General features: G+C 46.2%; 1 protein-coding gene and 1 non-coding gene across 2 annotated transcripts in view; both read right to left on the bottom strand.

Moving 5' to 3' along the window:
- The window catches only part of LOC138961177 (E3 ubiquitin-protein ligase rnf213-alpha-like), a 181,053-nt gene that overhangs the window by 66,164 nt on the left and 87,329 nt on the right, over positions 1-27,560 (bottom strand). Inside the window, exons 37-56 of the mRNA XM_070332777.1 lie at positions 27,346-27,455; positions 26,386-26,523; positions 25,638-25,800; positions 24,937-25,010; positions 22,189-22,321; positions 21,033-21,140; positions 20,838-20,923; positions 19,167-19,355; positions 18,315-18,435; positions 17,108-17,266; positions 9,442-9,575; positions 8,983-9,178; positions 7,286-7,528; positions 6,485-6,716; positions 5,567-5,708; positions 5,079-5,449; positions 3,578-3,741; positions 3,103-3,327; positions 2,473-2,729; positions 2,060-2,180 (exon numbers count right to left, since the gene is read on the bottom strand). Coding sequence (XP_070188878.1) covers positions 2,060-2,180; positions 2,473-2,729; positions 3,103-3,327; positions 3,578-3,741; positions 5,079-5,449; positions 5,567-5,708; positions 6,485-6,716; positions 7,286-7,528; positions 8,983-9,178; positions 9,442-9,575; positions 17,108-17,266; positions 18,315-18,435; positions 19,167-19,355; positions 20,838-20,923; positions 21,033-21,140; positions 22,189-22,321; positions 24,937-25,010; positions 25,638-25,800; positions 26,386-26,523; positions 27,346-27,455 — 3,366 coding nt within the window. The remainder of the gene's footprint in view (positions 1-2,059; positions 2,181-2,472; positions 2,730-3,102; positions 3,328-3,577; positions 3,742-5,078; positions 5,450-5,566; positions 5,709-6,484; positions 6,717-7,285; positions 7,529-8,982; positions 9,179-9,441; positions 9,576-17,107; positions 17,267-18,314; positions 18,436-19,166; positions 19,356-20,837; positions 20,924-21,032; positions 21,141-22,188; positions 22,322-24,936; positions 25,011-25,637; positions 25,801-26,385; positions 26,524-27,345; positions 27,456-27,560) is intronic.
- Positions 15,826-15,944, bottom strand: LOC138963330 (5S ribosomal RNA). Its single transcript, XR_011454795.1, has one exon. It is a non-coding gene; the product is annotated as a 5S ribosomal RNA (ribosomal RNA).

Raw genomic sequence — 27,560 nt, 5'->3', positions numbered from 1 at the left:
AGAATGGTCACAGAAAAGATGCAGCAAACAGATTTGAAAAAGACCCCAAACTGAACTTGTTATGACTATTCACCTTTTTGACTTGGCCGTACCCAAGCAAAAAGGCAAAAAAATCATAACTAATTCCATGTTGACTTTTTGGTGGGGTGGACCTATTGTTCCAGACTCGCCTTGATTAGAGCAACACTAGTGCAATGTCCAACAGCTTTTAAAATTTGTTTTGACCTCTTGACAATGTACATGTCAACAATCCCTGACTGTTGTGTACTATATGTAGTAAGAAAAAATCTTCATTTTTCCCCTTTCTCCACTTTCTCTTTCATGAGGAAGGGATAATCACACATAGTACGCCAGTGAGGTTAGAATGGTGAGGTGGGGTCTGAGGCTGGTAAGGGATTTGGGGGTAGGACCGACGAGAGGGCACGGATTCGGCGGTTCGCCGTGTCGAGTCAACTTCATATAGATCTGTGTAGGCGATCAACAGCCCCAGCCGATCTGGATCTGTTCAAGTCAAAAGTAAAGTCAAGGATACGAAGAAGTTTACCGAAAAACATCGATCCCAAGGACTCATGTTGTAACTTTTCAAAGCAGTTACATTCAATCAAAGCTCTATCCACATTAAACCGAACGGGAATCGTCGAAGATCCACGCAACTTCACTGCAATGTCGAAAACGAACTCATAATGTCACCGCAGATCTATAGTTGGTTTTGGTTTTGTGTCGCAGCAAAGAAACGAAGCAAATCTCCGGCTTTTATTTCACACTAAAAAAACGTTCATTTAGCGGGTTATTAAAATATATTTCTTTGAGGTTGCAAGGCAATGGCATCGCTGAGATGTACTCCTTCGAACACACGACACAGGTTAGAAATTGACTTCATTTGGGCGCTTTTTACGGCCAAAACAGAGTGAGCTTTTTGACGGGTTTATGGAAAAATCACTTCGGGGGCAGGTCTAAAATCCTGTGTACAGTGCCAAATCATACATCATTCAAAAGAGCAAAGTATGTTCTTTATTCTAACATATGGGCTAGGGTAAGTCATAGATATAAATAGACAGTGTCTGTCTATTATATCTGTAGGCAAGTGTATTCCATTCCTTCGATAGTCTCGTCATCTACACTTGCGTGAACAATGCAATTTTGAGTCTGTTTTGCATAAAAGACCTGCGAGATTTGTAGAAGTCAAAACAACAACTTACAGTCCAGCCTCTCAACTTTCGTTCCATGCAATTTGTTTGTCTGTACGTATAGACTGAGGGGTGCCCCGAAATGATTTGTAATCACAACATTCACAGACTTCAAATACGCCATTGAAAACTCGTCCACGTGCGTTTTAGATATATACTTGGGTGACTAAAACTGTCGTACCTACCAAAGGCCGCTTCGCGTAAGAAAAATGACTACCAGAGTCGCAAGGCTCGGGATTTTTTTTACAAGAAATTTATATTTCGTTGTTCTAGTCCGAATGAATATGAAGATATGGCGAGTTGAAAACGCCGATTCTTTCGCCAGAAACACGACTGTTTCCACACCGGAAAGAAGGAATGGACTGAGCTACTAGAAGCACGGCGCCGTGCGTACAATCGATCGAATGATGTTATTCACACAATACCATTTGGCGATCTCTAAAAAATCATTTAAAAACGAACTAGTTGACATGTAATGAAACTATTTACTGAAATCAAGAAGTATCTTGGTTCTAGCCGTGCATATGACACACCCTTTCGCGAAAGCACACTGAACCGTGCGTATACGCATTCGCACCCGCAAACCACCAACCCAGGCGGGTTATCCAGATCCAGATCCAGATCCAGATCCAAGGGAAGTAACTCGGTGAGTATAAACATGAGCAAGAACCGCAACCCGAACACACTCGTAACACCTTAAGGCTGCAATACATGTAGTTTCAATATTATCATTTTTCCTATTTACAACAGCAAATGTTAGCGTACTAAAACCAGTAAGATAAACAGATGGGGGATGATGGTGGTTGGAGTAGGTAGGGCTAGATCACATATTTCCCAGTAAATGATTGGATCTGAACCAAATGTGATCATACCTTGCACATCAGTTTCATGTTGATGCTGCGAAGCGCTTTGCGAAGTTTCTCAGGCCCCTGTTTCAATGGGCCCACAAAGTCCAGGAAGAGTTTTAGTGTGGTAGCACGTGTCCACAGGCACCTGCAAATGGTAAGAACTGTGTCATGTACACTGACAAATTGTTCAAGAACAAGTGCACAACACTATCATAACAGTCTACTAGAACTGGTGGACATAACAAAAAAAGTGTTCAAAATGCACACTAGCAATAACCTGAGAGCAGATGGGTGTTGCTTCTATGTCTGGGGAGACAGAGACTAAGGGCGAGAGATCTAGAACAGGGTAGGAAAGTTAACAAGTGAAGGAGATGGAGAGAATGAAAAAGAATGAGCGAGGGGTCAAAGTGAGAGAAAGATGGAAGAAAAGAACTCACTTGATGGCCATCAGCTGCTGTCGGCACCTGTCCCCATAGGAAAGAGTTAAAGCTTCTTCCTGCGCTCCTTCTGCAGAGGCGCTTAACTGTTGGGAATGACCAGGCACGTCCTCACTGTCGGTCAAGAGGCGCAGCACCACAGGGGCCACAGAGCTGTAGTGCTCAGTCCACTCGGTCACGCCTCTCTCTTCGTCCAGCTGACTAGGGCGAGGCTGCAGCTCTTCCACAAGAAGCCTCAGCATAGCTATGTCCTCCGTCTGTCCAACAAAATGATGAATTCAAAATCTGTATTTTTAACTTTTTTTTCTTGGTCTTAATTGGAAGCCTCAGAGGTTCACTGTTTAAAAGCAAGTACAGTGGAACCCATCAGGATATGACGCCTTTGGCACCCACTGAAGTGTCCTGAAATTGCAGTCCTCTTGTAGCTGCTTACCTAAAGTCGACCAAACTGGTGCGATCTAAGTCACACTTCTACTGCAAAAATGCCTTCACTCAGCAAAGCTAGAGAGACCAATACCTCAAGTGCTGTGTCTTCCCATGTGTGCCTTACATGTGGACGATTCCTGGCTAAAATAATCCAAAAAAGACAACAAACGAACAAATAAAACTATGACAATGAGCAAAGCATACCATTTCATCTGGAGCATTTAGCAGCTGAGCTAAGGGTCCTGCAGACCCGACCCTCAGTGCCTCCACAGCGTTTGGCCTGACACCCGACATGTCCAGCACCGCCTGCAGTCGCCCTCGCATCTGTTCCACCAGCATATGTAGCGCCACCACACCCCGCCCCAGTCCCAGCTCTGCCAGGCTGATGTGTAGCTGTTGTAGGCCTTTCTTTATACACCCACACAGCAACTGTGGACATTTCATCATCAATGTTATCATCATCATCATTATCAACATCATCATTATCAACATCATCAGCAACATCATCATCATCATCATCATCATCATCATCATGCTTGGCACTATAAAACTGATAGGTAGCTTTTTCAAGCCTTTCTACACCCATTCACAGAACTACTACTGGGCATAGTGGAGCAGAAATGAAGTGTTTGCGGTGTGACAAGAGACAGGCACACACACACATTTAAATGTCACTAACTTTATGCTGTGAATCACTCAAAACAAAGGTGAAGTGCAGCAGGTCACACGTGTACAGATCAAACAGGTCTTGCAGGTTCTCCTCAGAGTTGCCCAAAGCTCTTTGCGCACACCTGCCAAGAGAATTCTTCTCCACCACGTCCCCTGCTGTGTCCCGTAAATCACCTAGGAACAGAATCAAGCGGGTAACTATGTAGAGTAGATTACCCATTGAGAGAGGACACCCTTAGCTGCAGGATGAATTTATGGATGTTACCTGTGTCTCCAATATTGAGTATAAATATGTAAGCAAACTTTAAAAGGATATTGCAAATTGCAAACATAGTCTGTACAATTATAGACTTGCATCTGGGTTTATAAGTTTCATAAATAAGTGTATCTAAATTTTTGAGGTTTTGGAACTAAAACAATAGTTAGCTCCCTTATTTTTTTGCCTATGTTGTGAGATAAGCTCAATTAATCTCCAACTGCTTTCTACAGTGAGAAAAGTTCTTGAGAAGAAAACTTGTATCTTCATTTGTTCCAAATGAGCACCAAAACCCCCCACTTTAGTTAAACTTACAAGGTTTTTGTGCCAAACTTGGACGAAATTAAAACTATGTCAAAATTTGGAAGATACGAGGTTGCTGCTGTTGTGTTTTTAGCGTGCAAAACTACATAATGAAAGTGGCCACTAATGGTTAGGTGACAAACTTTTACCATTTCTGGATGACTCTTTGGATGAAAAACTCCAATATCTCAATATTTTTGCAATTGTATCGAATATAATTTACAACTGACATTAACACAAACTAAGACTGCTGTTGCACTGTTTTAAAGAAAATATCAACCCGTGAATTAAAGTTATATTTGAAGCGGTGATTTTTCAAAACAGTTATTTTTGTTTTTCTCAAAATGGCAAAAATTGAGATACTAGGTTTGTGAATCACAACAACAACATGCTGTATCAGGCAATCTATTCAAGGAAGAATGAGTTTCAACGAATTAAAAAACGCCGGGGTTGCAGGGGCAGAGCCTCTGGTGGAGATCTAGAGGCAATGCCCCCAGAAGCTGAAGCATTTTGGCCTTGCAAATATGAATGTAACCCCCTCTGGTGAAAGAAAATAGTGCATGTAAAGAAGAACACTATGTTGTGCCTCTCACCTGGGTTAAAATATAAAACATGGTAGTTTCGAGACATGTACAGTTCACAATTTATAGTTTAAAAAAAAGAAAAAAGTTTTGCTTTCGCTGAAATCAGCGAAATTGCGGAGATTTGGATGTTTTGATGACGCAATTGCACCTCATTACTGATGGATGTAAGATCAAGCAAATGTTTGTACATTGTAAGGTGTCCTTTCATGACAGGGAGACAGATTAACATGCAAAGGGACTAGAAAATTTGTCCCTTATTCTGAGGTGAAATTTCATCAGAGGGTCCTGACATAACAGCCAATGCTGTAACAGCGACACAGCTCAAGACAATCCAGGAACTACTATTATGACATGAGAACACAACTTACCCTGGATTTTCTTGGCCTCACAGATGGCGCTGTCCACCAGCTCCCACAGCAGCCAGGAGAAGGGGAGACAAGCAGAAAAAGGGAGAGAAGCAGCCCCTGTGTGGCGCACAGTGAACTCGTCAAGCTCGTCCTTTTCGGACAGGGACATCAGCTGCTTGTAGTTGAGCTGACACACACCTTGCAGCACGCCCAGCCACAGCTGCCCCACCCACTCAGGTGTGGGAGTGTCCTGGGGGGAGAGCTGGGGAGGGTCACAGCTGGAGGTGTGAGCATTGTAAAGAATGTTCAGGTTGTGGTTGGTGTCTAGGTAGGCAACTGCACCGGCAAGCACAGGCACCACTTTGTTTTCCAGATACTGCATCCATGCACGTCTGAAAACAACCACAGCAGGATGTATGGTAAGATAAAGCAACGAAAAGGATCCCAGCATTTATCTACATTTTTTGTGTTAAACTTCTACAAGCTGGTAAAAACCTTGCTGTACACACCTGAAAGTTCCAGCCTTCTTGATAGCATCCAGTTTGGCAGCCTCTTTGGAGAGCCAGCGCTCTGCTTCATAAGCCCGCAGTTCTTTCTGTTGTAGAATACTACCCACCAGCTTGTGTAGTCCAGCAAAAAAATCTGAGTTTTCTGAAATAAAAGAGACAATGCCATATTTCTTCTTTTTCGTTTGTTGACCCAAACTTGGCCCACCATGACCTTGTGATTTGAAGAGGGTCAACAAGGCTTCTGTCAAGTGTACAGGTCAACAAATCCTGAAAGTGCTTTTAGTCTCAAAGCTCCAGCTTATTAGTACATACAACAAAATGACAATTTCTCAATATCTTTTTAACTGAAGTTGAACCCATAATGACCTTGTAATTTTTATGTCAACCAGACTTTCATCATGTCTCAAGGTCACGGAACCCTGGAAGCTAGAAGCACGCTAAGTTTCTCATATATCTAGCTCCCTATGCGGAAGGTCGCGGACTCAAACCCCGTCCTCGCTGGTGAGTTAAGGGGGAAGATTTTACTGACATCGCAGGTCAACTCATGTGCAGACCTGCTAGTGCCTTATCCCCCTTCGTGTGTACATGCAAGTACAAGACCAAGTGTGCACTGAAAAGATCCTGTAATCCATGTCAGAGTTTAATGAGTTATAGAAACACAAAAATATCCAGCATGCTGCCTGATTGGCAGGGTAAAACGGTCATACACATAAAAACCCACTTGTGCAAAAAACATGAGTGAACATCTGACAGAACTTCAATGTAAATTTTGTTGTCACCGGTTGACCATTGAAACCTACTTGAGACTCTCCTGATTGCCCTGACTAGTCAGAAAAGAACAGAAAAAAACATCCTGAGCCACTCATTTGACCTACAGTGGAGACACACAAATAAAAGAGAGCCCTGCTCTTCACGTACCTTCAATCAGCTTTAGCATGATAGTAATTCTGTGAGTGGCGCATGCTGTGCTGTCTTCACTGTCCCTGACCAGTGCCACTGCAGCCTGTACAGTGGTGGTGAAGAGATGCCTGACATACTGGGGGTCAAATCCCTGGGGTGGGCACTCTTCCACGCCTTTGACAGCTGCCTCAATGGTGGCGCTAACTCCAGCGTCCAGCTGCACCTGGACATCTTCTACATCCACCTCCATCTGGTGAAACAAACAACATACATGTATGATGGAAAATTTCTTAAAGAGGGAGAAATTATAGAAAATAGAATCCATCCATCGATCTATTCATCAACAAATCAATCAAGCAGTATCCTTCAATCAATGAATTACTTGACAGAGAAGCCATCCCATCTCTCACAAATTCCTTCAAGTGACTTCAGGTACGAGTAGCAGTTTATTGTACAAAATATCAAACAGAAAAAAACAAGAACATAAGACTTTCTTCAAAACTCTGCATCGACCATAAGAAGCAGCGCTGTTAGCTAGCTGTGCCCCTGCATCCTGCATGCTCTATAAGGAGTTCATAAAGAGGACCTGGCCCAGACCTCACCCAAGTGAACCCCTGAAACTCTAAAGCAAGCAGTCTGGAGGACCTACGATGTACTGCTCCTTTTGTCAGGGAGACTGGAGTGTCCATCAGACTAAAGAGCAGAAGTAGAAAAAAAACACCCCAAAAAACTTGCAGAAACTGGTGATTTCCTGAATGGTTGTTATTGTTGTTGTGTGGCACTACTAAATTCAGAACTTAGTTTCAGCCATGCCTTTACCTCTTCAGGCTGTCTTCCATCTCCAGTTTCTTCCCCTTCTTCCCAGATCATGGGGCCATGCTGTTGGTTTAGGCTGTTGTTGTTGTGGTTGGCGTTGTTGCTGTTGATGTGTTCCGGGTCTGTGGTAGGTACGCACGCCATAATGAGCTGGGCAGGCGTGTGCTGCCCCAGAAGAGTAATTGGGGGTAGGGGGAGCTCTGTTGCACGCAATTCGTCAATATGCAGGCAGTGCCAGTCCCCACTCTGAGTAAACAACAGTTAATTTTTGTAAGAAATGCTTAGTAAGGTATCTGTTATTCATCAAAAATATCTATGGACATGCTGTTTGTGAATCAATGGGGAGTGCAAGTTACCACTCTGGGTAGAAAAATCATCCATTTAAAAACAAGAGGCGAAGCCTTCAAGGCTCACGTAAGAAATCGACAAACAGTAACACAAACTCAATCACTCCGTCACACATACACACACACAGTACACACACACAGTACACACACACACACACACACACACACACACACACACACACACACACACACACACAGAAAGAGCATAGGTGAAACTGTGCAAGAAAGCGAGACACTAGATCTAGATCTGTCTGTCTGCATGTAGCCTACTTACATGGACACGACTGCCAAATAGTCTCGGCCCGCTCAAAATAACAATCACCGAGACTTTCAGTAATTCCATCGCGTGACGTCTAACCCTCGTATGTCATAATGTGACGTCAATGTAATATGACGTCTTCAAATGTTAAAGTTTCTACCACAGACATACATACATACATACATACATACATACATACATACGCACGCACGCACGCACGCACGCACAGACAGACAAAAGTTAGCATCGCATAGGCTACACTTACGTGAGCCAACAAGAAGAGCAAACGCTCGATCGAGTCACTTTCGCAGTTCTGAATATTATATGAGGCATCAGATGGACAGGAAGAAATTGCTATTCACAACACAATGAGTCACGTTCACATAAAATTTGAGCCCGGTCACTTTTATAGTTTCCGAGAAAAGCCCAACGTTAAGTTGTGTGTTGCCGAACAGAAAAGGCTAGTTATCTCCCTTGTTTTTCTGATAACGTTCGTAAAAGGCTACAGATGTAAATACTTTGATGTAAAGAATAATCCTACAAAGTTTCAATCACATCCGATGAACTTTGTCAAAGATATAAAATGTCTAATTTTTCCTTTGACGCTGACCTGTGACCTTGAAAAAGGTCAAAGGTCAACGAAACCATCGTTAAAGTGTAGAGGTCATTGGAGGTCACGACTAAACAAAATATGAGCCCGATCGCTTTGATAGTTTCCGAGAAAAGTCCAACGTTAAGGTGGTGTCTACGGACGGCCGGCCGGACAGCCGGCCGGACGGCCGGCCGGCCGGCCGGCCGGCCGGACAGACTAACACTGACCGATTACATAGAGTCACTTTTTCTCAAGTGACTCAAAAATGAACCAGTGTGCATGACTATTTGTCAAATTTCATTTCCAGCATTTTAAGATTTTCACAAGTAAAATACCTGAAATTTCGAGGAAAAGCAATCACTGCATAGCGTACTTCTGAAAACGTATGTGGTTGAGAAGGTTTTACCCATCACAAGGAAGTCTATCATTGCTAACCTAATCAAAACCGAACTACAGAATAAGCATTAAAAAAGAAACAAAGCTAAGCCATCCCTCTACCCACCAGGAATCCGGTGAAGCAGGCACCAGCGATGCGGGGCAGCTGGATGATGAAGACCACGTGATGCTGCGTGGAGTCTGGCGGTTGCAAGTCCTGCATGCAGTACTGGGCACACTTGATCAGGTTCTGGTTCAAGTCCCCACTGTCACACTGCACTAGCAGCAGCTTCTGGCCCGCCTGGTCGTCAGTGAAAAACAGTCTGGAACACAACGAGATTGAAATACATGTACTGACACTTTACAACAAAGACCCATAAAGACTGTGACTAGATATTGTCAGACAGTTGAGACAGACAAGGAATTGAATGTCAAACTACAGACTGAAACCTCCCCTTTACAGACCTACACAAATCTGAGAAAATCAGGTTTTTAAAAGAGTCCTCAAATGGAGGTCAACTCAGACGTTAGGAATAAAAAAGCTGGGTTGGGTGGTGGGGGTGTCCACTGTATTGCCAAAAGGTACCTGAGCTGTTGGCAGAACTGCTGCTCGGTGTCAAAGGCCTGCAGAGACAGCAGGGTGATGGAGCTGACACCTGGCAGACTCTCACACAGCTCCACTCTCTCTTGTTCTGTCAGCAGCTTGGAGTGGGTCGTCACCTATACACGTCACACAATTGTCACAGAAACGTCTTAACCAAAAATCCTTTCATGCCTAAACCTCTTTGACTGATGAGAATAAACAGACCACAGACTATATTGTTATGATGTCTTATGGTGTTTTCATGTTTCTGAGAAGAAAAATGAAATTCTGTATGCTATTTCATCTTTTGCACACATCTCCTGGTCACTTAAATGATATCAAACGGTATCATCACGGGAAGAAAGACTACAGAAAGGGATGGACTGGAATACTTAGAGAGAATGTAAGGCTTCTTTTTAAGCCTACTGTCTATATGATACTTACCGAGACAGTACTATTCTTGCACATTATCTATTATAGGCCGAAAAAATTGGACAAAACGCTGAGTGGGTACAATTATCTCCCATAACCATGCGCCACCGTGGATCCCAAGCACTGTCCGAGTGCTTCCCCCTTACAGGATGTAGGTGGCGCGTCCTCTTTCTTTATGAGCTGCAGACCCTCAAAAAGCCCATAACATATCAAGAGGGGAGGCGGGAGGGAAACTCTAATAGTACTGTCTCGGTAAGTATCATATAGACAGTAGGCTTAAAAAGAAGCCTTACAGTCAATATAACACTTACCTCGACAGTACTATTCTTGCACAGAATACCAGAGTGGTGTGAGGGTGATATGTAGAGTATTAAACTCCTTAATCAAAATCACTTAAATCCAAGGATTAAGATACCCAGGCAATTTTCGAACAGTACTACCGTAAAAGAAAATATACCCAAGAAACAAACCTTAGACTGACGTGACCATGCTGGCAACCACTGCTGTGTGGTGAACTCAATGTCAAAGTCCAGGCCACTCAAAGCTTGAATACCACTGAGTCTACGGCAAGTGGCTAAAGCGATGAGGAACAATTAAAAATCAGCAACTTGATACTGATGCCTGCCAGGGGTTCAAACTCATTGCTACGCAGGAGTTTGAGGACCAGAAAGACATCCCCCTTGGGAAATGAAACCCGAGGTTTAGACACCGCTGCATTGCTAATACCCGAAAGGACATTAGCGATGAGGGAGGACCTGATCAAGTGTTCAGGTCTGCGACCAGTAGCGGCCGCAATCGTGGAAGCGATGGCAGATCTGTATCCAAGAAGAGTCTTAGAAGAAAGACTCTTCTTTTGATACACTTCCACCAGGAAGTTGGCCAAGTCCTGTGTTGAGGGATAAAGCGGCTTTATCCCCTTGGACAAGGCGAAGGTGGCCCAAGCTCTCCAGCGTAAGTCGTAGAGCTGATTAGTTGATCGCCTCTTAGCGTTCAAGGAAAACTCTACTGAACTCTTGTGCAATCCTAGTGCAAGCAGTTTGGAGCGCACAAGAGCCATGCGGTCAAGCACAGACTCTCTGGACGTGGATGAGGGAGGCATGATCGAGGCTGGAGCAGACCTCCCCCGTCCAGATCCAGAGGTAGAGGGTCTACGTGGGTGAGACCGCGAAGATCTGGAAACCACGGAGCTGTTGGCCAGTAAGGCGCGACCAAAATCAGTCTTGGTCGTTCCTGCAGATATTTTGCCAGCACCCTCGGAATCAGAGATGTCGGGGGATAGGCGTAAGCATCGAGGAGCCTCCACAAGAGAGTGAATGCGTCCAAGTGGAACGCATTCATGTCTCGAAAGGGGCTGACGTACCTGGGAAGCCGAGCGCTGAATCGAGTTGCGAACAGATCGATCAGAGGACGGTCCCACCTTGCCCACAGACGCTGTAGAACGTTGTGAGCGATGGTCCATTCTGTGGAGAGAACCTGATCGCCCCGACTGAGAATGTCGGCCAGGGCGTTCAGTTTCCCCGGAACGAACTGGACTGACATCCGGACCTGATTGGTCTGGCACCAGAGCAGAATCTCCTCCGCCAACAGGGAGAGGGACCGAGAATTGGTGCCCCCCTGGTGGCGAAGGTAAGCTAAGCATGTGGTGTTGTTGTCCCCGTTGAAAATCAGAGGGGCCAAGGACAGGCCGAATGGGAGGGCCCGAAACTCGAACACTGTGCCCTCCCAAACGAACCGGAGCAGATGTCGGTACCCCGGGGCCACCAGGATGTGGAAGTAAGCATCCTGGAGGTCCCAGACATGGCCCAATCGTTTGGCCGGATGGCCAACCGGACCGACGAAGGGGTTTCCATCTTGAACTTGCACCTGTGAAGGTACAAGTTCAAGGTGGAGAGGTCCAACACCGGCCTGAACCGGCCGTCCTTTTTGGGGACGGTGAACAGGCGGGAGCAGAACCCCGGAGAAGGCTGAGAAAGGGGGTAGACCGCCTTCTTCTCGACCAACGAGTTCACCTCGTCCTGAAGAGCCTGCCATCTGGCAGGGTCTCGAGGAGGGGGGAACGTCCAGGGTAGAGCGGACAATGGAGGTTGTGACGACAGCGGTAGAGAAAACCCCGACCACACCACCCTCAAGAAAAACTGGTTGGAGACCAGTCTGCCCCACATGCCGCGGGCCCGAAAAAGGGAACCGACGGACGAAAGAGGGGCAACTTGAGGGGGGCGTCAAAGTAGGGCCGGGACTCACTGAAAATTCTGCTGGCGGGCAGGCGCAGGCTTGCGACCACCCCCCCTGGTGGTGCTGCTTCCCTTTACCTGTCTGAGCACCCTTCGTCTTGCTTGGGAACGCAACAGGCGCCTAAGAGGAGGAAGAAGCCTGGCTTCTTCTTCTTCTTCTTCTGAGGCTGGGAGCTAGAGGTGACTGTAGCACTTCTCTTACTCCCCGCCGCCGTCGCCGAAGCAGCGAGGCCAACCATCAGAGAATCAGTGTTCCTCTGGCATGTGGACTCCACCACAGAACGAACAGTGTCCGGATGAAAGAGGGAAGAAGGCTGAGGAAACGTGTTCCTCAGACTCTTCCTCATATCCGGAGGCACTATAGAAGTAGGCAGAAAATGATCACGGAACAGGGCCAATAAAGTGGACCCGTGTTCCAATGGCCAATTCTGCCGCAGACGTCACGCACGATCGCACGGCATGCAAAGCCCGATCCACTCGAACCGTGTCAAGGACCCGAGTGGAATCGGACTCTGCCCGATCGGGAGGGTCCAACAGTGTGGACAGCGTGCTCATCCATGTCAAGGCCTGTGATTGGGCCTCGACTGTGGAAGAAACGGTGGCCTCAAGATTGTGGAACGAAGCAGAGCTCAGTTCCACCTTCTTGACCGAAGGCACCTCCCCAACGAACACATCACCGTCAGCCCCACCCTAAACACTCGAAGTCTGGAAAGGGAGAGTTCGAGAGTCAAAGGGAAAAGGGAGGAACGAAACAGATTGGACACGAGGAAACAGTGGAGGTGCGCCTCCCGAAGGAAAGCATGGCACTGAACCCGCGTCCTCCCGAGGAACATAAGTCGCGTTTGCACGTGAATCTGTACTCCTCAGGCGATGTGCTGCCGCTTCCACCGTGGCACTAAGACTAGGGTGGAACGCGAATTGCCGGCGGACGGATCGTTCAAAAACGAGCCGCCGGCAGACGCGGCGTGAGCCTCCCGCGCCCGGGCCGAAGCGGACTCAAAGGACGAGAGGGCGTCTCAGGGAAGGACGTCCTGAAACTGTTCAAACGTCCTTCTAGCTGTGCGAGGACGAGCCTCCTGCCTCTCGTCCTCAGACCCCGGGTCCACGTCCTGTGTGTCAACACTAGACGACAGACGCTTAAGAGAGGCATCCGTGACGTCAAGACGCCGCGTGATGTCTGTCATGTACTGTTGGAAAGTACGAAGCATAGCTTCGGAAGTTCCATCAGAAACCGGCAAGGGTAGAGGATCAGTGTTAACCTCAGGGTGACCCTGATCCTCCTCCCCATCGTCCTCCGACTCACTCTCCTCTTCACTTCCCGACAACTCCTCAAAAGCAGGAGTGTAGGGAGCTTGAGGGGGAAGAGCCGAAAGCGATGAAGCAGGCTGTGAAGAAACGCCCACAGAAGCAAGAGGCCGCGAAGACCCCTGCCCCAAAGACGAAACGTCTCCAGCAGCCGAAGGGGGAGAAAAACAACAACCCTGCGACTGTTGGGTCAGCCCAGCCAACGAACCCCCGCCATTTATAGACTGAACAGGAACCCATCGGGTCTGATCAGAAAAGAAATGGTCCGGTCCGGTCGGGGGGTGCCGATCCGGTCCGGTAGGGTGGTCCGGTGTTCCGGTCCGGTCCGGTCCCGTACCATCCGGAGGTCCCGTTCGGCACCGAACCACCGTACCCACAGAAGTGTTCGGGTGGTTAGGTCCGGACGTGGACATACCGTACCATCCGGACCCGTAGGTTCGGTGGTCCGGTATGGTCCGGTTCGGTGCCAGACCATCCAGACCAACAGAGGTGGTCGGGTGGTCCGGCACCGGACCATCCGGACCCGTAGGTCCGGACCCGTAGGTCCGGACCCGTAGGTCCGGACCCGTAGGTCCGGTACCATCCGGAGGTCCTGTTCGGCACCGAACCCTCCGTACGCACAGAAGTGTTCGGGTGGCTCGGTCCGGGCGTGGACATACCGTACCATCCGGACCCGTAGGTCCGGTTCGGTGCCAGACCATCCGGACCAACAGAGGTGGTCGGGTGGTCCGGACCGGTCCGGTAGGGTGGTCCGGTGTTCCGGTCCGGTGTTCCGGTCCGGTCCCGTACCATCCGGAGGTCCCGTTCGGCACCGAACCATCCGTACCCACAGAAGTGTTCGGGTGGTTCGGTCCGGACGTGGACACACCGTACCATCCGGACCCGTAAGTCCGGTGGTCCGGTTCGGTGCCAGACCATCCGGACCAACAGAGGTGGTCGGGTGGTCCGGTCCGGACCGGACCACCGGTCCAGTACCGGACCATCCGGACCCGTAGGTCCGGTCCCGTACCATCCGGAGGTCCCGTTCGGCACCGAACCACCCGTAACCACAGAAGTGTTCGGGTGGTTCGGTCTGGACGTGGACATACCGTACCATCCGGACCCGTAGGTCCGGTTCGGTGCCAGACCATCCGGACCAACAGAGGTGGTCGGGTGGTCCGGACCGATCCGGTAGGGTGGTCCGGTCCTGTGGTCCGGTCCCGTACCATCCGGAGGTCCCGTACGGCACCGAACCATCCGTACCCACAGAAGTGTTCGGGTGGTTCGGTCCGGACGTGGACCTACCGTACCATCCGGACCCGTAGGTCCGATATGGTCCGGTTCGGTGACAGACCATCCGGACCAACAGAGGTGGTCGGGTGGTCCGGCTCGGACCGGACCACTGGTCCGGTACCGGACCATCCGAACCCGTAGGTTCGGTCCGGTCCCGTAGCATCCGTAGGTCCCGTTCGGTACCGAACCATCCGTACCCACAGAAGTGTTCGGGCGGCTCGGTCCGGACGTGGACATACCGTACCATCCGGACCCGTAGGTCCGGCATGGTCCGGTTCGGTGCCGGACCAACAGAGGTGGTCGAGTGGTCCGGCCCCGACCGGACCACTGGTCCGGTACCGTACCATCCGGACCCGTAGGTCCGGTGGTCCGGTGTGTTCCGGTTCGGTGCCAGACCACCCAGACCAACAGAGGTGGTCGGGTGGTCCGGTCCCGACCGAACCACTGGTCCCGTACCGTACCATCCGGACCCGTAGGTCCGGGGGTCCGGCAAGGGCCAGAGGTACTGTCCCGCACCGGACCCTAAGGTCCGGTACGGTCCCGTACCATGGGTCCCGTCCGGACCAAACCCGGAGGTCAAGTCCAGTCGGGACCCGTGGGTCCGGTTCGATCCCGACCCGTAAGCCTGGAACGTTCCGGACCCTTGGTCCGGACCATCCGTCACCCGAACACCAGACGCTAAGGAATGGCGTGGGGTCAAGACGGTCCGGTCGGAGGTGTCGGTCTGAGCAACAGAAACAATGTTCCCGTCGCCCTGACCATTCGACAGAAGTACCACGTTCTGTCGAACACCTCCACGTCCAGTAACTAGTCGGCCGGAGCGTCTTATCAAGAGGGACAGCCACCAGTCACACGGACGTCAGAGGGAACCGTAGTAGCAGTGGTCGTAGGCACGAAGCCTGAAAACCCCTGCCCCCACAGGACCGCCCTGAACGGGGTCAATTCGCATCCCAACCCCAGCGGGGAGGGAATTCAGAGACCCCGTCATCTCCTCCGATCTCCCCCCCCAGGAGGCCGAAACTACTGTCGAAACAGCAGCAGACGACCCAGCGAGGGAGTTCAGAGGAGGACCCGTGTCCCTCCTGGCTTCCACAGCGGTGGAAACCGAGGAGGGCACAGGAGAGGCACCGGAAAAGGAAGATTTTAATGCCAACTGCACCCGGTGTTCCCAGGCGGTCACCCATCCAAGTACTAACCGGGCCCGACGTTGCTTAACTTCGGTGGTCGGACGAGAACCGGTGTTTTCAACGTGGTATGGCCGTTGGCTGTCAAAACCTGAGTCTCTCCAGTAGCCCCTAGATCGGATTCACCAACCCCCAAAGAGGGTTGAGAATCGACCTGCCCCCGGATTCGAGCCAGGGAGGAGAAGGAACCTTCCCCCCAGGCTTGAAACCGGGAGGAGCTGAAGCCTGAGACTGAGGGCCGGACAACGGCGTCGAAGGGGGGGAAGCCTGTTCCACTGAAGGAGAAGGAGAAAGAAGCTTTTTCTTTCCCCTCGACCTTCCCCGAACCTTCGACGGCGCAGCCCCGCCCGAAGTCCCAGGCTCAAGCCCAGCCTGTTTGAGCAAGCTCGCATTGAGCTTGCTCAAACAGGCTTTCTCCGCCCTCCCTCGCCGCAAACGCAAAGCGTTTGGGGAGGGAGAGTCGGAGCGCCGAAAGGTCCCCTTCTCCGTGCGTAAAACATGACGCTGGGCGCCCGGAGAAGGGTTGCCCCCGGCAGACTCTGGTTCCGTAGAACCAGAGCCCAAAACAGGACGAGACATCCTACCTCGCCCTGTACGTACCCTTAAAGACCGAGAATTAACAAAATTCAAAGAAAATTTAGGTCAATACTCAAGTGAATGCGGCGAAACGAGAAGCAGACGACCGGTCACCACGAAGTAGGACGGGAGGCACGCCGAGTCCGCCACACAAAAACGGAGGCACAAGTTGAAGGAAACACAACGTAGCCTCAAGCCAGAAGTGGAATAACACACAATAATCCAACAGGTGATAGTCCACACAGAAAAGAAGCCTCTTAGTCCAAAATAATCCGGGAGCGTAGCAGAAACACAGCCGGTCTGACACGCGCGAAAAAAGAAAGAGGACGCGCCACCTACATCCTGTAAGGGGGAAGCACTCGGACAGTGCTTGGGATCCACGGTGGCGCATGGTTATGGGAGATAATTGTACCCACTCAGCGTTTTGTCCAATTTTTTCGGCCTATAATAGATAATGTGCAAGAATAGTACTGTCGAGGTAAGTGTTATATTGACAGAACTTTTCTTCTTCTGCATTTGTGGACTATACAACTAGCATGTACCGTCAAATATATTGCGAATAGAATTGACATGAGTGGCCACTTTCTACCCTGTCATAAAGACAGCTCACCATACTCCATTTTTACTCTAAAATGTGGGCAGCATCACACCCAAAAAAAAGTCACTCGCCTGTGCCATCACCACTTCAGGCTGCTCCTGCAGGTAGTGATGTAGGTGTTCATGTTGCTGCTCCTGTAGGTAGACCTCACTCCACACTTTCTTCTGGGACCTCACCAAAGCGTCTGGTGTGGCACACCATAGCAACATGCGCTGACACTCTTCCAGCACCTGGTGTGGTCACACACAAAACTTAATATTACACACAGACATATAGCGTCCAGTGCACACCACAGCTATATGCCCTGACACTCTCCAAGAAAAACACACATTTACAACTTCATATGGGTGAATGAACTTCACTGTGATAATAACCAGATGAACAACAAACCTCCTTGGAAGATGGAATATGACTACCCATATGGCGGAGTCATTAGGGAGATTTAATAAACGAAACGTCGGGACGTTTCGTTTTGAAGTTGTGGTAAACGTCATCATTTCGGGGGTCTCTCGCTGGAAAGGTGAAGGTCAACTGAAACGGAACGTGGAACGTCAAAACGCAGTCACGTTTTCCACCCCCAAAAAACGAACAATATTTCGTCAACTTTTGTGAGTATTTTTGCACACTAACAGTTTTATTTGTTGGCCATTTTATGCATTGCTAGATTCATCAACCCTTTCACAGTCTTTCAGCGCTGAGAATGTGTTCATTGGAGGTAGACAACTGTTGTGAACTGAAATATTTTGAAGGGTGCTGATCCTGGTACATTTATCCAACTTCATGGTGAAGAAAGCAAATGGCGAAGCAGAAGTAGGTCATCGCATCGAATTTTTATTCTGGCTTCGTATGTGATTTTGTATAAACAAAGTCTGTGTGATTTATTTGGACTGAAAATAATCAAAGTATGCCCGATTCTGGACCACCTCCTAGGGTTTTTTTTTCCATTCTGATCGAGGACAGACGTGATAATTTCACTTGAAGATTTATCGCCCTTCCTTCATTCCGAAACGAAACGTGAATACATCTAAATCTTGTCTGGGGCCTATGCCGTCTCGTTTCACGTTCCGTTTCGCGGGGTGACTCATTCACCAAACGAAACGAGCTGCAAAACGAAACGTGCTGTCCTTGAATCTCCCTAGTGAAAACATGAACACTCTTCCCACTTGGATGGCAGTCACCTTCTCTGTACCAAGTGTCCCTGCAAGTGCTGAACGTACTTAGAAATAAACTGCAAGGACAGCATTACAGAGGAATGAGTAAGAACACTAGCTATTATACCTGTTGCTCAGCAGAAGGATTGTTATCCACGTTCAGTTTGTCCCAGACTTTGAGCACAATGGCCGGGGCTGTGTCAGGATGGTAGCCCATGAACACGTCACCCACTGCTTCCTCCTTGTTCCTATAGAAATAGAAATAATGGCATCATAATCTAATACAATAAAACTCCCTCCTTCTTCTTCTTCTGCGTTCGTGGGCTGAAACTCCCACGTACACCCGTGGTTTTTTTGGTTTTTTTGCACGAGTGGAATTTTACGTGTATGACCGTTTTTTACCCCGCCATTTAGGCAGCCATACGCCGTTTTCGGAGGAAGCATGCTGGGTATTTTCGTGTTTCTATAACCCACCGAACTCTGACATGGATTACAGGATCTTTTTCGTGCGCACTTGGTCTTGTGCTTGCGTGTACACACGGGGGTGTTCGGACACCGAGGAGAGTCTGCACACAAAGTTGACTCTGAGAAATAAATCTCGCGCCGAACGTGGGGACGAACTCACGCTGACAGCGACCAACTGGATACAAATCCAGCGCGCTACCGACTGAGCTACATCCCCGCCCAAAAAACTCCCTCCTAATAATCCCTCTGGATTATGGCTTGAAGTTGTGACCAAGTTTTGCCCAACCGATTCTCTCCCCAGACCTTCAGCATGTTTCATGGAGACCAGCACAACCCGTCTTGGTTTACTGGTTTTGGCTTATAACCAGGTATTGGTAGTCTCGACAGGTTTTCAGAGTCGATCTTTTAGTTTCAGGCCAACAAGTTGACAAAATGTTTGATGCGACTTATTTCTTTTGTTGTTGCACTTTTTTGGTCTCTCTTTTTCTGTTATTTTCCTTATTTCTTCTTTTACCTTTCATTGGCACGGGTCGGAGAGTTGCTCTTGACAAAGTCCTTGGCCCACTTCTCCAGCTTCTTAGCCATGGCCAGCTGAGCGTCAGTCATGATGTTGTTGAGTGTCAGGAAGTGTTTCTCCAGTCGGTTGATAAGCGGGATGGGGAACTTGTCGTACACCACCTGCTTCTCCGCCACCACGATCAGTCTATGTGGAGGGAAAAAAAGCAAATGTGGACAATAGTACATCATTATGAAAAATCGACAAATTAATGTTATTAGGCCAGGCTGAGGGAGGCCTGGCTCACTTAGCATGATGAAGCTCATTCCAACAGAATTTCTCTTGAATATCCAAAAGAAACTCCATGTAGATGGGTACAGCAAGCAATTTTAACTTCAGCTCTTCAACAATAATCCTCATGAGATAGATGCATGTGACACAATCTCCAGTGGAACCGCGATGATAGTGGAACCCCTTTTAAGACCTCTTGATTTAAGGCCTTCCCTTTTTAAGACCTTGATTTTTTTACTTCAGATTTACTGTTCATTAAGTCTGTAAATTTACTTCCGTTTTAAGACTTCCTCATCTCTTTCAAGACTTGATTTTCACCAACATTTTGTAAGGTCTTAATCTTAAAAGGGGTGTTGTACTGTATCAATTACATCAATGCACAGGCTCAATCAAAAGCCAAAATCAATTCGAAGAAACATTTTTGAGTGCCATGCATTATGGTTGTTGCTACCTGCTACTCTGTCCAGGGACACTGGACCAAATGAGCAACAACAAAATTAAACCATATTCACTTATTCATAGCTACAAGAGGAATATGAAAACTCCACCTAAAAATTAGCCAAGCTTGTCTGCAGGTGAACTCCAATTCTGAAGACTAAAAACAATAACAATAACAATAGCACTTTTTGAAAACATTAAAATGAGTGTTGCTGACATAATGATGCAACACTTATTCCGGTTTACTCACAGCAGGCAGAGAAGACAGTAAAGAATGCATTTGGCTTTTTTCCCATAAAATATTTTCAAAAATATTGTCGAACTGCAGAAATCAATAGCGAGATCAAATACTGCACATTTTTATCTTTAAAACCGTATGAACCTTGACACACCTTAATGAATAAACAACATTGCTGTGACGTTAAAATCGCCTTATTTTTAGTTATTTGAGCTAAACAATTGACATTTTGGAGACGAGTAACAGGAAACGTGTAAATGGTGATGTTAAAACAGGATTCTTTATATAATGCAGGGTACTAGTCTGATCTTCCAGAACCTGGCCATTCAGTCTGAACAAGTTCACAAACTTTGCTCATACTCTGACAAGTCGAGCATTCCTCGTGCTCAGGTCAGATCAGTGATAGTGATAGCGGTACTAATACTAAAGTCCGCAACTTGTTCTTGCTGTTTTGTTCTCTGTGTGTTTGATTGTTGTTTTTTGTTTTTATTTTTCCTTTCTTAATCATGTTATGGGTTGATATCCAGCAGACAATTCATATTTGAATAATTTTCAACACGAGTTCACAGAAGAAAGAAACAGACTGCTAAAAATGTCAGATAATTGCTGAAACTTTTATGACCATATTTGCTGAAGAAAATAAATCCTACCAACATCCCTGCATAATAAATGTGCAAGTCATCCTTACTTTCTGCAGAAACACGCTCAAAGCTGTACTTTACCTGAAGTCTCTGTGAACTCTGCACTTGACGCGATGCGTTCCCAGTCCCAGGTCAACGTACCGCTCACCACCAAGCTTGGCATAGTACTGTGGACAGGAACAAAATCAGCATCAATTCATTTCCCTGAACTTAATATTTTAAATGTCAGGCTTTAAAATCTAATTCTTCAAATTTATATGAAATGCAAAGTCTGACCTGGTTGAGAGCGTCATAGAGACTCTCGTAGAGGTTCTCCAGGTTCAACAGGATCACTGTCTGTCCTGTCTCCATGCACACCTTGATGCGGTTGATGTTGCGGCAAATCTGAAAAGATCGAAGAACCTTAACATCAGCTTCGAGTGAGAACAAAACTTGATTTTTTTTCTCAGTTTTACATCATATCAGAAAATTCATGTCAAGTTCAAGAAGAGTTTTGTAAGGGCTACCTCCAACAATTTCAGTCACTCATTGTGCCTGTGGTAAGAGAGTCCAATAGTGACTTGAGATAATTACATAAATCTGAACGAATTACATAAGAACTTCTGCATCCAACATATTGTCAATTATACATTGATAGGCTAGCTTCCATTAAAGACTGACGTCGCTTCGTTCCGTCAGGCTTAAATGATGCTGTGGAAGGGCGTCAATCCACGATGACAACCTCGAAGCCTTTCAATGTTATTGTGATTCAATCTGACAACGATCTCTTTCAAGATTTCATGTGGTCGCAAACAGACCGAATTGGTGCAGTCCTGTTCACATACTCCTGTACTTTCAGTTCACTTACCTGCAAGGGTCAAGTCCCAAAGAAATGTGTTTCCATATTCCTATCTTATCACTCTGCTCCTGTTTTTGTTTTTTCACATACATTTTTTCCTCCTTTTTTGACTGGTCTCTAGACAGCAAACTCGCAACAATTTTCTTTCCATCCCAAAACATTGCCTGACGAAGCCCGGACAAATTCATGCATTAACTTACGTCAAACAATCAAAGTCATCACTTTGCATAACTTATGGTCTCGGTTTTTTGTTTGCCTTCATATTTCCTACTTGTAAAATGACCTTCAAAGCTAACCAAGACTAGTTTAGGTTGTATCATATGCGCCTCGCCAGCAGGTGATCATTGGCTTTTGTAATTAGTGTTCATCGATAATTGATGACCGGTAATTTGTAATGAGTTGGGGCAATCTGACCAATCACAGAATTTCTTTAATTGAAACGCCATCTTGATTGAATGACAATAAAGCTTGCACATGCTCCTTCGGTAGCTGCAACTACTGAACTAGTATTCAATCATATGATTAGAAATGGCTTCAATACACACAATATGACTGAGACATTTCTCAAAAGTCATGAACATACTGTTGCCTCACCTGTGTGTACTCCTGGTCTTTGGGAAAACTGCTGCCAAAGATGCGCACCACGCGACGGCCAGCCAGCAAGTTCTCTGACAGAATGTTTAGACCTTCATAGTTCTCTGTGAGGAGAAGCAGGTACCGGCTCTCCCTACAACATACAGTTGATTACCGAGTCATTTAACACCTCCAGCCCCATCCGTTCTGCTCCCACATTTCCAGCTGACCTTTACACTACAGTGGAAATGACGTAAGACCTCCAAAAATCTGAGAAAATCAGGTTTTAAAAGTGAGGGAGTCTTAAATTAGAGGTAATCTTAAACTGATTACATCTTTTCAAACAGTAGACCAACTGATCGACTTGGCTATTTTTAGGTCAAAGCTAAAAAGTGATTCTTTTATTGGACAAGTAGATCAAATGACATCACTGTGTTAAAATAGGCTGATGCTGAAATAGAGCATTGGGGCTATTGGGGTTATATACTATCAAGTCAGCAAGATGAATACTTAAAGATAAACAGTTTTATCTGCTACATTCAAAAAAAAGAAAGTCACACCCATGCAATATGAAGGTAGTTTATGCATTTGAACAACAAAAAGTATGCCCTACATGCTTGTATTCTTTCACTCTGGATTCAAAATAATAACATGCATTCTTTGAGAGATCTACTCATAACATTGCACATTTTCCCCCTTTTTATATTTAGTCAAGTTTTGACTAAATATTTTAACATCGAGGGGGAATCGAAACGAGGGTCGTGGTGTATGTGCGTGTGTGCGTGTGTGTGTGCGTGTGTGTGTGTGTGTAGAGCGATTCAGACTAAACTACTGGACCGATCTTTATGAAATTTGACATGAGAGTTTCTGGGTATGAAATCCCCGAACGTTTTTTTCATTTTTTTGATAAATGTCTTTGATGACGTCATATCCGGCTTTTCGTGAAAGTTGAGGCGGCACTGTCACGCCCTCATTTTTCAACCAAATTGGTTGAAATTTTGGTCAAGTACTCTTCGACGAAGCCCGGGGTTCGGTATTGCATTTCAGCTTGGTGGCTTAAAAATTAATTAATGACTTTGGTCATTAAAAATCTGAAAATTGTAAAAAAAAATAAAAATTTATAAAACGATCCAAATTTACGTTTATCTTATTCTCCATCATTTGCTGATTCCAAAAACATATAAATATGTTATATTTGGATTAAAAACAAGCTCTGAAAATTAAATATATAAAAATTATTATCAAAAATTTTTTCCGAAATCAATTTAAAAACACTTTCATCTTATTCCTTGTCGGTTCCTGATTCCAAAAATATATAGATATGATATGTTTGGATTAAAAACACGCTCATAAAGTTAAAACGAAGAGAGGTACAGAAAAGCGTGCTATGCAGCATAGCGTAACCACTACCCCGCTCTTCTTGTCAATTTCACTGCCTATGCCGTGAGCGGTGGACCACGAGTATACGGTCTTGCTGCGTTGCATTGCGTTCAGTTTCATTCTGTGAGTTCGACAGCTACTTGACTAAATATTGTATTTTCGCCTTACGCGACTTGTTTTTTTTTAACTGAGCTCTGACCCCATTGTGACCTTGATACTTGACAATGGTCAAATTCTTACACTTTATTTAGGTAATGCTCAGACATGGGATTCAGAAAAAGTGATAATTAAGGAAAAAGAAGGTGGGGGTCTGGGGGCCTTCTGCGGCCCCCAGTAGGGTCCAGGGGCGATGCCCCTGGTCGGGGTCTGGGGGCGAAGCCCCCAGAAGCTGAAGGTTTTTAGTGTTTTAGACACCCAAAAATGGCCCTGAAATGCATATTTCAGCTTAATCATAGCACTCCCCCCCCCTTTCTCTTCCTCCCCATGTTTCTCAAATTAATTTTACGCTAAGACTCAAAATAAGGAGGAGAAAGAGAGAGAGAGAGAGAGAGAGAGAGAGAGAGAGAGAGAGAGAGAGAGAGAGAGAGGCGGGGGGTGGGGGGGGGGGTGGGGGGGGGGGGGGGGGTGGTGGCGTGTGACGGTATGGTTTCAATGTTCTTACTTTGTCGGTGCCAAACGGCGACCCCAGTGACTGATTACCCGACTGGGTTTTCAGGATAGTCAGGTGCTTGTTGCTTTTCAAGTGGCTTTTGAGGGCAGTCTTTCCATTGGAGCCATAGTTGATAACATTAACATCGTTGCACAAAGTGCACTGAGCTTTTCCCGGCAAGTTGATTTTAGCAAAAGCATCGCCAACTTTCAGTTTCACGTCTTGTGTCTTCTGGCCTTTCGCGTATTTCCAGCTCAATGATACAACTTCATCGAGCCAGTCGAATCTCCAGAGATTTTTCTTGTACTTCTGCTGGTCAATTGCCTGGGCTAGAACGGTTTCGTCTCGCTTTAGCTTCCTCATCATTTTGGCAGGTGGCTCGAAGCGATGTAAAAATGGCGCCGAATCATTCTCATACGGTATGCTTATACTGAATCCCCGATAGCTACGTTGAAACGGTGACTGTAGGAGACAAAGAGCGCGTTCCCATACGGATCGACCAGCAACAGTCTGACCATTTTAGGAACCAACCGTTCAAGAATAGTATGGAATGGAGCGTCGCGATCAGCGGACCGGCCGAAAAACTTGGGTCTATACCTACATATACCCCAAAATTTTCTCAGCGGATTTGCACGAATCTCAAGAATGATCCCTGGAGCCTAAAAATTTAAGGAATTCCGTAAATTTACGGAAGAATCCCATGTCTGAATGCTGTAACACAAAAACAAAAAACCCCTCACCCTCCCATGTTGTCTCCTTCCACAGCTGCCTTGATGAGACCAGAAGCTGAACAATCCGGGTCTCCTTGACGAGGCTGAAATAATCCACGAGTAATAATACAGATACTGTGGAGTAATTCACAGTCTACTCACCATTATGCCATAATTGGTAGAGTTTGCAAAGCTAAATGCATATGTATGTGTGTGTGCATGTGTGTGTGTGTGCATGTGTGCGTGTGCATGTGCGTGTGTGTGTTCTTTTGAATGTGTGTTTATATATATATATCCATCTTTCTTTTTGTCATGGTTCAGATGTGTTCATGTCTTTATCTGAATGAGCTACATCCCGCCCCGTAATTGTACATTTTCATCACTTTATTATCCCATTGCTGGGACCACCTGCACCTATGGCAGAATGACCAAGGTCTTTTATGTGCCACTGTGGTGACATAGGGATGGGACATGTGTACCGTCTCTGAGTCTGCACATAAAGTTGACTAGTGTCTGTCCCAGCCTGGATTTCAACCCATGACCCAAGGATCACAGAGTCCAGTGCTCTACCAACTGAGCTAACGGGCCCCCGCCAGCATTCACTCAAACAATCAAAAAGTAAGCATGCATGAACAAGTTGGTTTCAGTTAACCATGAATGAGTGGATCTGTCACTTTACAATAACTTAAAAACAAATATGAATCACAGCATGCACAACTGAGATACTTAACCTTTTCTTCACCACACAAGCTTGATGCCATGACTTTTTTGAACAAGACCACAGGATCTATTGTGTCAAGGCCGCCGAAGTTACGTCTGATGGCGGCAATCAGCTGACGTGGGGATGGCGTTTGCTTGAACTTTGCAGCGAAAGCATATGCCATCTTTACCAAGCTGAAACAAAGCACAAAAAAAGAAATGAAAACTTTAAAACTCTACCATAATTAAACATTTGAAAAGGATCCTATTAAAAATGGTTCGACAAACTACAAGTCCTGTTTGATTTTCTTGTTCTATTTCAGGAAATGCTCTGACAAATAAAACCCTGGTTATATAAGTGTACAGTGTAACTGCTGACTACAGTAGCCAATCAGCAATGCAAACTGATGTAAATGTAAAAGTTCGGAACTCTCTACGGACTAACAAGTTGTAAATATACAGTTGTTAGTAAAAAACAACACCGAAATAAAATAAAAAAACAACAAGGGAACACCATTCAATAACAGTTTACAATCTTTTGATTGCCAAACTAACAAAGACTAAACGCTAGTATGACCATTTGCTGGTAGTGGCACAAGTAGGATGAAAATCACAATATAATATTGGTGAATGTTTCCACTAAAATAAACCGTGACTTTTGTTTTGACTGATAAGGCAGCCAAAATATACAGGTAAGTTTTCAAACTGGACTTTTTTCATGCGAGACTTTAACCATATTTATATTTGCTGATCATGCAAAAAAGAAAATGGAATATAAACCTGTAGAAGTCTCGAAGTCCAAAGAACTCTCGCTTGTGTTTTGCTTCTTCAAAGATCTTGAGGTACGCCATTGCCATGTCATGAATCAAACTTCCCATGTTCAGGTTGGCTTGCTGATCTCTGGTTGTGCAAATGCCTCTGGAAAATCATTTAACAATTAGGACTAGTACAGTGGTACATGTAATAAAAGACCTCTCAAATGAGAGTAAACCTCCCCATACAGGACACCTGTTTTGCTCATCTTTATAAATTTAACCAAACCTTTCGGAGAGGACACCTTCAAAATTCAGAAGCAAAATTAAAGAGAACTCCAGATTCAGATATGTGTATTGTGTAAGACCATTTTGTTCAACATATGTTATTTCATCAAATAGTTTACATTTTGTCATGAAATGCACAGATATCAAGAACATGATTCCAATGACAAAATAATATGAATGGAGACATTTGGCTGGTCCAAAGGGTGCACTAGCTCTCATCCCAGGTACCAAGGCATAACTTCTTTTTATTCTGTGTTCATGGGCTGAAACTCCCATGTACACTTGTGTTCTTTTGCACAAGTGAGTTTTTACGTGTATGACCTTTTTTGCCCCCGCCATTTAGGCAGCCATACGCCGCTTTTGGGGGATGCATGCTTGATATCTTTGTGTTTCTATAACCAACCAAACTCTGACATGGATCTTTTTCATGCGCACTTGGTCTTGTGCTTGCATGTACATATGAAGGGGGATAAGGCACTAGCAGGTCAAGATCAGAAAAATATGCACCCTTTACCCACCAGTCGCGGCCGGTATTCAAACAAGCGACCTTCCGCATGGCAGGCCGGCGTCTTATCCACAAGGCCCTTGTGCCCGTCCCAAAGGCATAACTACATTAAAGGTTTAGTCAGCCTCAGTCTGGTACTTAATAATCTACAAAATGTCTCAGCACTTTTGTTTCTCATTAACAATCTGTACTTACTTTGCTGTCTCAATGAGCTCCTCTTGGTCAGGGACGTCTCTCTGCACCAGAATGCCGCGGTTCATCTTGGCTGGGTCCAGCGCCCAGTTGGAGATGCCAATGAACGCCACCTGTCCACAAAGAGTTATGGCATGATGAGCGGTGTAGGTGTCGTTCCTCTCAGAAGCCCGAAAAAGGCGTTTTTTTAAGCCGTTTTAACGGGTAATGATACCAAA

The sequence above is a fragment of the Littorina saxatilis genome, linkage group LG3, assembly GCF_037325665.1.
Source record: "Littorina saxatilis isolate snail1 linkage group LG3, US_GU_Lsax_2.0, whole genome shotgun sequence".
In the NCBI taxonomy this organism is placed as follows: Eukaryota; Metazoa; Mollusca; class Gastropoda; order Littorinimorpha; family Littorinidae; genus Littorina; species Littorina saxatilis.
This window is presented reverse-complemented; position numbering and strand designations above follow the sequence as displayed.